The following is a 13,825-nucleotide window of genomic DNA, read 5'->3' on the forward strand; positions in this document are numbered from 1 at the left end:
TTACCGAAACAATTGAAACTTCTATGAGTATTTATTCAAACGTTTAACTTAGGATTTTGGACTTAATTACAATTTTCCTTTAAAAAAAAGACTTTTCGAATTAGTTTATGAGAATTTCAATTGAAAAATCACAGAATATCATAACGATACTATTTTTCGGTGAAAATAAGTTTTCGACCTAAAAATTCAGTTAAGCTTCCTGAATAGAAATTCTCGATCCAGAAACGGAAAGAAAAGTTTTGTTTGATTTCGCTAACAGGTAGCGCCACCAAACAAAGTTTACTTTTTCGAAACGTAGATGACACTGTATCAAACCAACGATGCTCACGCTGAAATGAAAAAACTTATAATTGAGACATTAGCACAAAAATTGAGTAAAATTTATTTTTTTAATTTTTTGTTCAATTCCATACGTTACACTTTTTCAAATCTTCTCAGATCATAACACAAAGTGTTTAAAAGTATTTGCATTTATTTAGTGTTTACAATCTTTTAATTGACTTTACTGATCATTAAGTGAGTCAGTTCAATATTTTATACACCTGTAAAAGGGGTATTTTGCAAATGAAGAGTACTTAAATAATTTTTTTTCTCATTACAGACGCTTAACCACGTTTGTGGCGTTCTCAAATTACAATTTATAATTAAATTAAATTATAATTTCAGATGTTATTTATTGCAATTCTAATATTGGCCTTTGAATGAAACATTGTCAAGCATGTCCGAATGGTGAAAATTGTCAAAATTGTCAAAATTGTCAAAATTGTCAAAATTGTCAAAATTGTCAAAATTGTCAAAATTGTCAAAATTTTCAAAATTTTCAAAATTGTCAAAATTGTCAAAATTGTCAAAATTGTCAAAATTGTCAAAATTGTCCAAATTGTCAAAATTGTCAAAATTGTCAAAATTGTCAAAATTGTCAAAATTGTCAAAATTGTCAAAATTGTCAAAATTGTCAAAATTGTCAAAATTGTCAAAATTGCCAAAATTGTCAAAATGGTCAAAATTGTCAAAATTGTCAAAATTGTCAAAATTGTCAAAATTGTCAAAATTGCCAAAATTGTCAAAATTGTCAAAATTGTCAAAATTGTCAAAATTGTCAAAATTGTCAAAATTGTCAAAATTGTCAAAATTGTCAAAATTGTCAAAATTGTCAAAATTGTCAAAATTGTCAAAATTGTCAAGATTGTCAAGATTGTCAAAATTGTCAAAATTGTCAAAATTGTCAAAATTGTCAAAATTGTCAAAATTGTCAAAATTGTCAAAATTGTCAAAATTGCCAAAATTGTCAAAATTGTCAAAATTGTCAAAATTGTCAAAATTGTCAAAATTGTCAAAATTGTCAAAATTGTCAAAATTGTCAAAATTGTCAAAATTGTCAAAATTGTCAAAATTGTCAAAATTGTCAAAATTGTCAAAATTGTCAAAATTGTCAAAATTGTCAAAATTGTCCAAATTGGCAAAATTGGCAAAAATGACAAAAATGACAAAAATGACAAAAATGACAAAATTGACAAAAATGACAAAAGTGACAAAAATGACAAAAATGACAAAAATGACAAAAATGACAAAAATGACAAAAATGACAAAAATGACAAAAATGACAAAAATGACAAAAATGACAAAAATGACAAAAATGACAAAAATGACAAAAATGACAAAAATGACAAAAATGACAAAAATGACAAAAATGACAAAAATGACAAAAATGACAAAAATGACAAAAATGACAAAAATGACAAAAATGACAAAAATGACAAAAATGACAAAAATGACAAAAATGACAAAAATGACAAAAATGACAAAAATGACAAAAATGACAAAAATGACAAAAATGACAAAAATGACAAAAATGACAAAAATGACAAAAATGACAAAAATGACAAAAATGACAAAAACGACAAAAATGACAAAAATGACAAAAACGACAAAAATGACATAAATGACAAAAATGACAAAAATGACAAAAATGACAAAAATGACAAAAATGACAAAAATGACAAAAATGACAAAAATGACAAAAATGACAAAAATGACAAAAATGACAAAAATGACAAAAATGACAAAAATGACAAAAATGACAAAAATGACAAAAATGACAAAAATGACAAAAATGACAAAAATGACAAAAATGACAAAAATGACAAAAATGACAAAAATGACAAAAATGACAAAAATGACAAAAATGACAAAAATGACAAAAATGACAAAAATGACAAAAATGACAAAAATGACAAAAATGACAAAAATGACAAAAATGACAAAAATGACAAAAATGACAAAAATGACAAAAATGACAAAAATGACAAAAATGACAAAAATGACAAAAATGACAAAAATGAAAAAAATGAAAAAAATGACAAAAATGACAAAAATGACAAAAATGACAAAAAAGACAAAAATGACAAAAATGACAAAAATGACAAAAATGACAAAAATGACAAAAATGACAAAAATGACAAAAATGACAAAAATGACAAAAATGACAAAAATGACAAAAATGACAAAAATGACAAAAATGACAAAAATGAAAAAAATGACAAAAATGACAAAAATGACAAAAATGACAAAAATGACAAAAATGACAAAAATGACAAAAATGACAAAAATGACAAAAATTACAAAAATGACAAAAATGACAAAAATGACAAAAATGACAAAAATGACAAAAATGACAAAAATGACAAAAATGACAAAAATGACAAAAATGACAAAAATGACAAAAATGACAAAAATGACAAAAATGACAAAAATGACAAAAATGACAAAAATGGCAAAAATGTCAAAAATGACAAAAATGACAAAAATGACAAAAATGACAAAAATGACAAAAATGACAAAAATGACAAAAATGACAAAAATGACAAAAATGACAAAAATGACAAAAATGACAAAAATGACAAAAATGACAAAAATGACAAAAATGACAAAAATGACAAAAATGACAAAAATGACAAAAAGGACAAAAATGACAAAAATGACAAAAATAACAGAAATGACAAAAATGACAAAATCGAAAGATGATAAAATCAAAAAATGGACCAAAATGACAGAAATCTCAATCACAAGATTGACAAAAATGACAAAATTGAAAAATGACACAAACGAAAACAATTTATGAAAAAAAAAATTAATTTTTTTTGAAATGTTAAACAAAATTTATAATTTGTTCTATTATCAGATTCTTCAAATTGTTAAAATTACTACTTGTTAAAGATAAATTCAACGTCCAGAATTTGTTCCTGAACGCAATTTTGGGGACAACTTGCATAAAATAGATCAATTGTAGTGTTAAACTTTTTCACCGTGTATAGCATGAAACACTCTAGGCCGTCACAACCCAAAACTAAGTTGTTATGCCGCAAAATCGGATGAAACTGGCTCCCGACGAAAATAAGTTTCGGGGGGTTTTCCCAAATTTGAGAATAAACGTCATTCTCGCAACTTGATTTTGGGGTGTTGTCATTCGGCAGGGTTTTGTTTTTGTTTCTTGAGCCAGCCAAACTTTTTAAAAGGGCGTACGAATATTTAATAATGAAAATGGTCTATTTTTGATTTTTATTTTTATAATAATACTTTTTTCTTCACAAGGATTGTATCTTTGAACCGTTTTAACAATTAAAATTTTCATTCGTGGGCTTTTATCACTGGAATGGGACCGGAATTACTACTTTAGTTGAAGAATTGGCAGGAGCTATTGGAATCCGGAAAGCTACGGAACGGAATTGATGAATGGATTGCTTGATAAACTTCCGTTTGTTGGCTTCATATGGTGACCATCTACCAGCTTGTCGATACATCTGGCCCGTCATGCTGGGACAATTTGTTTCTCTGGATAAAATGAAATAGGAAGATTATTAAAAATGTTTACAATGTCCATATTTCTAACCTAACCGCCTAACCTAACAGAACTGCGTTTCCAAAATATATGGCGCAAGATCTCCCGGATTGAGTCCAGCGTGTTCGGGGATATTCGGAACCGGTTCTCGCTCTTCGACCAGACATGTTTTCTAATCCAGTTGACAAAGTACTTGGCAAGCCTTTCCTTCATTTATATGGTTGCTTTGGATTGTTTCAAATCCACTGGAGGCAGATCCGGATGTCGTTCCACATTCGGAAAGTTGAACAGCATGTCCTTCGACGAGGAGAAATCCGGCCGTTCTGAGGAAAAAAAACCGTTGATTGCTTAGAAAATCAATAAGGCATACTCGAATCAATCTTACCATTAGTCCAGAAAATCAGCATATATCACGATGAATGACTGCCTGATTGAAAACAAAACAAATTTTTTTTGGGGTAGTCAGTTCAAGCAGCGAACTTTTATTTTGGGGTGTTGATAGCAGCCCAAAATTAAGAACGAATGCTGAACTTTGTTTTGATGCAGGTCCGTTCTTAATTCTGGGTTGTTTTTATTCTGAGTGAACGTCATAGTTTTTGACATTCCGTTTTGCGTGCGTGTTTACGTTTTGCGTTTGTCATCATCGCGCATTCTCATGCTCGTTCTCGTTCTGGCACATGAACTATCGTATCACTTTTCCTTGTCTCACCCACTACCAGCTCCCAGCAGCATCAGCACAGCTCATTCATTCATTCCGTAAAGTTCAATCGTCGTCGCGAGTCGTTCGTTCGTTTGTTGAGTGTTGAGTGTTGGCGTTTTCGGAAACGATTTGTAGTAGTGTAAAAAAAGGTTTACTACATTGTACTATATTCCATCGCAAATTTGCTTATCGAATTGCGAAACGGTTCGGGAAAAAAGGGTGACGAATCCGGGCTGTGCGAATTCGCGGAACCGGAAACGGATGGTGAAGTTTTGAAAAAGAAAAAAAAGTGACACCCTTCTCTAGATTGGTGTCTGTGGCTTCTGCCAAGAGTTTTGTGATAAATTTTTCCTCCCTTCTGATGGGTGTATCATTTTTTCCATTTGGGATAACCTTGTGCTGATGGGAAGATTTTAGTGAGAAAAAAGTTGGTATTAGAATCATTTTCGAAAGGTTGCCAAAAAGGAATAGTGCACGGATAAAGTTCCTTTTTTGCAAGAATCGGATGCGACTGCAATTGTCGAGAAAGGTCATGGCGTTGTAGGCGAAGGTAAAAATCTAGAGGGAGGGGCCCTTTTGTCGGGAGATGTGCTGCGAGACAAAAGTAGCAGGAAGCAGATTCCAGCCAGGCCCTTGAGTGTGTTGAGAATTTGTGTTTAATCTCTGCGCTTGACTCGGAGAATTCCAGGAAGTCATACGTAGAAAGCGCGACCGATTTAGTTTAAGCTCACTCAGTCATCGGATAAACGACATCCCCAGGTCCCGCGGATCATGAACTCCCGAATCAAGTGAGTTTCCTAGTAGATAATAAATGTTGATATAGGTACCTTTTTCAGAACTGCAAATACTGAAAATAATCATACCCATTACTCACAGCAGCAGCAAACAGCAAAGACTGATAAGCGAGAAGTGACTCTTTTTCTCCCCTTTTTTTGAACCACCTCGATGATGTCTTTGCGATAATTATCGGTCACACAAGTCTCCCGTCGCTCAGTCAACCAGGCCTGGCCCAGCTGGGGTAGCAGAAGTTTGAATTACAAAAAAAAATGAAACAAGTCCAAGAAACGCTCGCTCCCTGCCTGACTCGCGTGAAGATAAACGTAACTCGGTGATGGCCTCTAACGGGTACAAACCTACCTCCTATTGGATGGAGTGGTGCAAAATTGCGAAAAAGAAAATATATACAAACGGGACACAAGCAACGAGAACGACGACGACGAACGAAGACGATGATGATGACCACCACAGAAAAGTTGAAGGCCTTGAAAGAGCGCATGAATGGAATTGGAACCTCGACGACGCGGGTTCGCTTTGCCCTGGTCTGGTTTTGGCCTGGCCTAGCCTATCCTAGGCTGGCCGAGGGAGGGATATACGATTTGATGATTTGGGTGGGTGGGTTGGTTTCGGCTGGACGGCTGACGGTCAGTTCGAAATCGGAAGACTAGTTAGGGAATGTTTTCTTGATAGATAGGCGTTTGTTTGTTGCTGCCTTTGTGTCGTAGTGTTACCAGTTTTCGGGACAGGTTTACTCACTTGCGAAGAAAATGGGTTTGGATATTTGATGGGCCAGGTCAAGGTTAAATTCCACTGGACTTCCTTGAATGCAGGCTTTGCTAAGGGTTGAAAAATTTTGCAAAGGTTTACTAACTCAGACGGTTATTACTCAATTCAAACTCGCGAATTATGATCCAAAACCTCGATGTCTAGTGCATTTTGATAATACCGGAGATGAAGTTCCATGTTTGAGATCTAGTGGTCGAATAACATTCTAAAGGCAGCGATATTCCAGCACTTGCAGTTCTCGTCGTATATGGTACAACCACTGACTACACTGACAAGACACTTAAAGCAAAAATTCAACCATTTTCTGTCTAATTTTTTGTTGTCAGATTTTGCAGGTTCGCAATACCGATGGCAGGTGGCGAACCTGAACAATTTGACAAAAAATGCCCAGTAGGAAAATGGTCCTGTTTAGTTTGGTCAGTGGTACAACCATCAGGCGTAATCTGGATGCCAATTACTGGGAGCATTCCCCTTTTCCGCTTGTTGCCCAGCTCTGCTACGTTCACGGATGATAAGTCTCGTCGCATCGCAGTGTATTTCCTGAAAGAAAAATCAGCGAATGAAATTTTTGAAGCTTTCGAAAATTACCGATGTTCATCAGAGCGGCAGACTGGCCGAAAGTTAAAAATTCTGCGAACCGACAACGGGAAGGAGTTTCGCAATAAGAAGCTGGAAGACCATCTGAACAGTCTGGGAGTTCGCCATCAAACAACGGCGGATTACACTCCCGAACAAAACGGTTTAGCCGAACGTGTGAATCGTACTGTGGTAGAACGGGCCAAATGCATGTTATTTGAAGCGGATCTGCCTAAGTCATTCTGGGCAGAAGCAACAGCAACAGCGGTCTACCTGGTAAATCGATCGCCTACCAAAGGACACGAGGTGACACCTGAGGAAATGTGGAGCGGAAAGAAGCCGAACTTAGCTCACATCCGAGTGTTTGGTTCCCCAGCTATGGTCCATATCCCGAAGCAGAAAAGGAGGAAGTGGGATGCAAAGTCCCATGAGTGCATCTTTACTGGTTACGAATCCGAAACGAAGGCGTATCGACTGTGGGATCCGAGGAAGAAAACCTTGGTAACATCTCGAGACGTCGTATTTGTGAGTGAAAATCCGAAGCGTAGCAGCGTGGTGTCCGTACCTGTGCGGAAAGTAGTCCCTCTGGACTTCGAGCAAACAGTTCAGGATGATCAGCTGCAGTTTCCAGCGGTGGTCGAACAATCTGGGTCTGACAAAGTGGTGCCGGTTCCTGAAGGTGAATGCGTGGTGGACGTTAGTGCTGATGAAGGTTCTTCAAACTATGACAGCGCAGACGAATCAAACGACAATAGTAACGACGCAGCACGTGACGTGACAACTAACGCGCTCCCCCCGCAACTATCTTCAAATCCGCCCGTGTCACAGGCGTTGAGGCGCAGCGGACGGGAGCGCTATCTCACAGGCAAGTTGAAAAATTTTCTTTTTCCAAGCACTGGTTTGCCTTCCAACCGTTTTTCAGATGACCCCCCTCCATCCAACTCCAATCGAGGTCCTGAACCAGGAAATGAGAATCCCCATCAGGGACTGGCCGCAAAAAGCATCCAAGGTGGTGATCCTCGCACTCGTTCCGAAGCCCTGAAATCACCCGACGCTAGGCATTGGCAGGAAGCAATGGATGAAGAGTATCGATCGCTCATCGAGAACGGCACGTGGGATTTGGTCGAACTTCCTGCGAACCGTAAAGCTGTTGGATGTAAATGGCTTTTCAAGAAGAAGCTCGATGGAAATGGTGAGGTCGTGCGCCACAAAGCCAGGTTGGTGGCTCAAGGATTCTCCCAAAAGTTTGGCGTGGATTTCGACGAAGTCTTCGCACCTGTCGCCAAACAGGTAACGTTCCGTGCCTTGTTGGTGGTGGCAAGCAGTCGTAACATGGTCGTCAAACACGTTGACGTTAAGACTGCGTATCTTCATGGACAACTGGACGAGATTGTCTATATGAAGCAACCGGAAGGGTATGCTGTTGGAAATAGTGTATGTCGTCTCAACAAAAGCCTGTACGGTCTCAAGCAGTCCGCTCGAGTGTGGAACCATACACTCGATTCGTTCCTGCGAAAAATGTCGTTCAGCATTTCCAAAGCAGACCCGTGCCTCTATATTCGTCGAACGGGAACTGTCATCGCCTATCTGTTGGTTTACGTGGACGATATGGTGGTGATAACCGAGACTGAGGAGGAGTTCCAAGAAATATTCCAAGGTCTTCTGACGAACTTCAGGATTAACAACCTTGGAGACATCAAACATTTCCTTGGCATGGAAGTTGTACGTGGTCCGGATGGGTTCAAGCTTAGCCAACAGCAGTACATCCGGAAGTTAACCCAACAATTTGGTCTCGGGGAGGCCAAACCCAGCAAGATTCCTCTTGATCCGGGCTACCTACAGCAGAAGGAGGAGAAAGAACGGCTGCCAAACAACCAGCAGTATCTCAGCCTTATCGGAGGTCTGCTTTACGTAGCTGTTCATACCAGGCCGGACGTGGCTGTCAGCACATCCATCCTAGCTCAAAAATCCAGCTGCCCAACCCAACTGGATTGGAATGAGGCAAAGCGTGTGCTGCGATACCTGAATACAACATCCGACTTCAAGCTGAAACTGGGTTCCACAGAAGGCGAGTTGGCGATGTACGTAGATGCAGACTGGGCCGGTGATGCTCGGGACCGTAAATCTAACTCTGGCCATGCAGTATTTTTCGGAGGAGGCATCATATCCTGGGGATCCAGAAAGCAAGCGTGTGTGTCCCTCAGCTCAACTGAAGCCGAATTCGTTGCACTCGCTGAAGGGTGCCAAGAATTGCTTTGGGTGCGCCGGCTGATTAGCGAAATCAGTGGAGACGAGTCCATTCCCGCCAAGGTGTTTGAGGATAACCAGAGCTGCATCAAGATGGTTGACAGTGACCGGATCGAGCGACGAAGTAAGCATATTGACACACGGTACTTCTTCGTTCGCGACTTGAAGCAGAAGGGTGTTATTCAACTTCAATATTGCCCGACGGAGGATATGGTTGCAGATGTCCTAACGAAGCCGCTTCAGCGAGTACGCCTTGAGAAGTTACGTGCTAGGATGGGTGTACTTACTGGATAATTTGAGAAGGAGTGTTGATCTAAGCAAGCGTTTAGTAGTAGCAAATAATCATAGTAATCCATGTTTAAATTTTTGAATAAAATCTCTCTCTTGTTCCAACTGTAAACGAAGCTAGTTCGTTCTTTACGGCTCTCCATATTCCAAAACTGACCCGTTCAAGAACACTTGAAGATTGGTCGTCTGCCTGATGTGTTTCTTCTGCATCTACGAATTCTATACTTTGTGGCTCAAAGGTGTCCTCGAAAACTACAGGTTCAAGAATCTGATGTACCATCGGATTGTTGGACTGGATGTTCAATCGGTAGTGGAATCGTTGGATCTTGAGCTTCGGTAGTGTAATTCGATGTTGGAGCCACAGATTGAGATGACAGACCAAACATGTCCTCCAAAATATTTTGTGGAGAGCTTAGATTGGTGGTGTTTTTATTACCGTTGCACCGAGGTTTCATTGGACTTGCAGAGAGCAGCGAACTGTTCGGATGTGAATTGCGTTCCGTTGCGGCCACAGCTTTCATCCTTTTGATGCCAGGGTGCCCTCGGTGAAGTTGCTTGAGTATTCGTTGGCGCAAACTGTTCGGAGTCACCAGTCCGTCGGCCATCACCAAACAGCCTTTCACAACTGCTAGAGATTCACGATTGGAATGAAACTGTTTACCGGATACTGCGAAGATCGGAATGCCATGCCTTTTGTGTAAACTCCGTAACTTGCTGGAGGACAGGACATTCGCTTGTTACACATTGGACCAATTAGAAGGAAACAGGCAAAGATTCGATGGCTTCATCCAAAGGATCCTCAACGTCTCGAGTTGGAGAGGTGCGATTAGGAAATCTGCATCTGGCTTGGTGTGGCTACTGATCAGACGGGATAGAATGTCTGCATATCCGAATTGATTGGTGAATACGTAGTGGATGTCAAAATCGTAGAACAATAGAGAGACCGCCCAACGTTGGGGACGATTCGCTGTATGTATTGGAATGCCTTTTTTTGGAACCAAAAATTCGGAGCAAGGGCTGGTGATCCGTCTGCAGAGTGAACCGTCGACCGAGCAGCATGCGATGAAATTTGATAACCGCAAAAATAACGCTGAGTCCTTCCTTTCCGATCTGACTGTACCCGACCTCAGCTGACGTAAGCGTTCGGGAAGCATGAACGACTGCCTTGAGAGAACCATTCGGAAACCGATGCATAATGACGGCACCAATTCCGGATTTCGACGCATCAGCAGCAACGATGATGTCTAAACTCGGATCTTCGTGGGTCAGCAGCAGATCCGATTGGAGCGTCGGTCTTGAATTTCTCGAAAGCTTGTTGGCATTCTTGAGACCATATAAACTTGACGTTCTTCTTCAAAAGTGCATCAAGAGGGCGTCTAAGTTGATGCATAGCGCGTACAAACTTGCCGTAGAAATTTGACCGCACCAAGAAAGGAGCGGAGGGAGGAGACGTCTTTTGGTGCTGGCATTCGGGCGATGGCTTCAATCTTCGAAGGATCTGGGCGTATTCCTTTTTCGTCAACAATATGGCCCAGATACTTGATTCGCCGCTGGAGAATGTTCCATTTTTATTCACGAAGACGGAACCCATACTCGCAGAGCCGGTTGAAGTGTGCTCGGTATAATGACCGATTCCAGCACTTTATTCGTCAATTTCACACCGATCGCATTATTGGGATTGGGGGGCCTGCTAAAAAGAATAAAGCTTGCTCTTCACTCTTACACAGATTTCCATAAGAATGACAGCTAATCGGAGTGAAATTGGAGTGAAGGCTATTGCTTTCTCTGTTTAACACACGAGAAATCGTATACTGGGATTGCGAGCGCGCCCATCGCCCATCATCACTTCCACTCGCCGTCCGTTCTCATTCAACTTCCCTGTGCTGTCCGTTCCCTCGACCCTTCTCTATTAGTCCCAAGGTATGTCAAATACTAAGGTGTGTTATCATTATATATAATGAAATACTTGATGAAAAGGCAGAACCTTTCACTCGGAGTCGTTTGTGATGGTCGGATTCGGTCTTACTTATACCGTATTTGTTTTCTCCCCTCGTTCAGTGTTCCACCGTACCCGATAAAAACAAACACAAATCGTCGCCAGTGTATTGCTACCTCACTCACTCACACGCTCTCTCGCAACACTGACAAAATTTTCGGGGCACTACCGCTCGATGGCAGTGCAACACCAGGTCAAAACCAGTGCAACACCGTCCGAATAAACAAACAGTTTGACAGCACCTAGTGGTGCACCAGTGCAACACTAGTGCTACACTCGGCATAAACAAATACGGTATTAAAATGATGATTTCGTCCAGGAACGTTTCAACGCCTTCGAGATTCGCTATCATTCCATTCATCATCTGCTGGAATGCCTCGGGAGCGGATTTGACACCCGGAGCTAGTCTGTTAAACCGGTACAGTTCTCGATGGGTGTTGATTGTGAGCAGCTCCTTAATTTGTCGTCCACTCCAAATTGGAGATAAGCATCGGACAAATCAATGATACTAAAAACCTTGGATCCATTCAGCTTGGATGATGTCGTCCGGCACTGGGAAAGGATAATTGTGCGACTCTAGAGCAGCGTTCAGACCGGTTGAGTAGTCGGCACAGATTCTCACTTTGCCACCCGCCTTCTTGACAACGACTATCGGCTGGCCTACTGTGAGAAATCCACTGTGAAAATGAGTTTTCGTGCAATGTCCGAGTGAGTTGGCAAACTCCTTCGGAAACGCTTTCTTGTACTGCTGGATCGGTTCGGAGTGGTCTGCTTGAACTTCATAGTAGATCGATGACAGTGGAAGAGACCACAGTCTGAATAGCTCAATCCAATCCAGGCCGAAAAGATTGAGGGATGGTTGATTGGTGACATAACACGTTCCAAACTTAGTTTGGTTGCCCATGGTGACGTCGCAATGTATTTCGCCGACAAACTGCAGAGGTTTGCCAGGTGCTAATTTTTTGTTTGAGTGTTGGTTGTAGAGATGGTGATCCCAGCTTCTTCCAGGTTGGCTTTGAAATGCCGGTTATATCAGAAGCGGTGTCGAATTGCAGTTCAATATACACGCCATTGACGGAGACGTCTATGAATTAGCGTCGCAGTCCGCTGCTGATATGGTTGACAGCAAACTTCCCGTCGATCGATTTTTTCTTGCTGTGCTGCTTCGCTGAGAGACAGTTACAGTATCCCTCTTTGTGCCCAGTCTTCCCACAGGATTTGCAGAGATGCTTGGTGAAGGGACATTCTCGGACGAAATGCATACATCCACATTGCCAACACGGTGTCTCGGGTAAAGTTGATTGTTGCTTGCTGTTGAGATTTGTCCAATCGAATCAATCGATGGGACAAATAACAACATACATCCATTGCGAGCTGACCGGAATTTATAGGAAGGTCGTCGTGCCATTGGTGAGGCGTCGGGCCAAATGAAGAGCGTCGAGCCGGAACCAATCAAGGTCATCGGACCGGAGCCACTGGGAGGTCGTCGAATTGGTGTCATAGAAGGTTGTAGGGCTGGGAACACGAATGCGGTCGTCGGGCCAGAGCCACTGGTAGGTCGTCGAACCGGAAGCCAGGCGGGCCGGTATCATAGAACGTCGTCAAGTCAGGAACCAGCTGGTGAGCGTCGGGTCAGGAGCCACTGGAGGACTTACGATTGGGGTACCACGGAAGGTCGTCAAGCCGGTGCCATAGAAGTTCGTCGGACCGGAAAGCCAAGTGGAAGTCGTTGGACTGGAACCACTGGGAGGCGCAGGCCTCAGGAAAGTTGTCGAGATGGAAGGGAAGCAAGGTTGTCGGGCCTGAGCCATTGGAAAGTCGTCGTGCCAGATCCCGGTGGAGGTCGTCGAACTGGAGCCATGGAAGGTTATCAAGTTGCAACAGGGGCGAAAACGTGTTCCGGTGCGTGCATTTAAGAGGAGTAGCCCCATCTTCAGGAGGAGCCGCCGGAGGCAGTTAAAAGACAGCGAATGTGTATGTTGAGAAGGAGTGTTGAGATTTGTCCAATCGAAGCAATCGATGGGACAAATAACAACATACACATAATTAATAAACAAGTATTCTATGAAACCATAGAAACTGTTTAGTATATAAGGTAGCGAAATTAGTTGAACAAAGTATTCCAGTTTCTACCCTCAAGTAGTAAAGCCTCTCCTTTCCACTGCCCAAGTGCTGCTTCAACACTTGCCTATCTTCGGGAGTTGATTATGCGGTTTCACCTGCTGCTTTTTCTGTTTAAGTGCACATACTGAAGCAGCAGATGAAGGTTGCTTCGGCTCGACCAAAGCGAAATCGTGCTTGAGGTTCTGGAGTCGTTGACATTCGACGATAAGCGTTTCTAACTTGCAGTATCCTTTATCCGATTTCAGCTTGGAAGTAGTCTGGTGCGGATATCGGAATCCTTCGACGATTGGAGACCTCGGATAAAAATCAGCGTTTTGAATTGCTGCTTAACTCGAAGTCTTCACAGCGTTTGTTCACCGTTCTGGCATACGCCACGAAATCCTCCTCCTGCTGCTTGACAAGTTGAAAGCAATGGTACCAGAAAAATCCGAGTTCCAAAGAGCTGTTTTGATTTCTCGGATGTCTCGGTAGAACGAAGTTCAGGTACCTGTCG

At 41.2% G+C, this 13,825-nt stretch overlaps 1 protein-coding gene across 7 annotated transcripts in view; it reads left to right on the forward strand.

Annotated features, from left to right (window-relative positions):
• The first annotated feature begins 4,591 nt into the window (after positions 1-4,591).
• LOC129743967 (DENN domain-containing protein 1A) overlaps positions 4,592-13,825 on the forward strand; it is a 70,451-nt gene continuing 61,217 nt past the window's right edge. For all 7 annotated transcript variants that reach the window (XR_008736759.1, XR_008736760.1, XR_008736761.1 and 4 more), the window contains exon 1: positions 4,592-5,326. Coding sequence is in view for 4 of the 7 variants with exons in the window: in XM_055736229.1 (XP_055592204.1) it covers positions 5,310-5,326 (17 nt within the window). In the remaining 3 variants the exon portion in view is untranslated. The remainder of the gene's footprint in view (positions 5,327-13,825) is intronic.

This window comes from Uranotaenia lowii, chromosome 2, assembly GCF_029784155.1.
Source record: "Uranotaenia lowii strain MFRU-FL chromosome 2, ASM2978415v1, whole genome shotgun sequence".
Lineage (NCBI taxonomy): Eukaryota > Metazoa > Arthropoda > Insecta > Diptera > Culicidae > Uranotaenia > Uranotaenia lowii.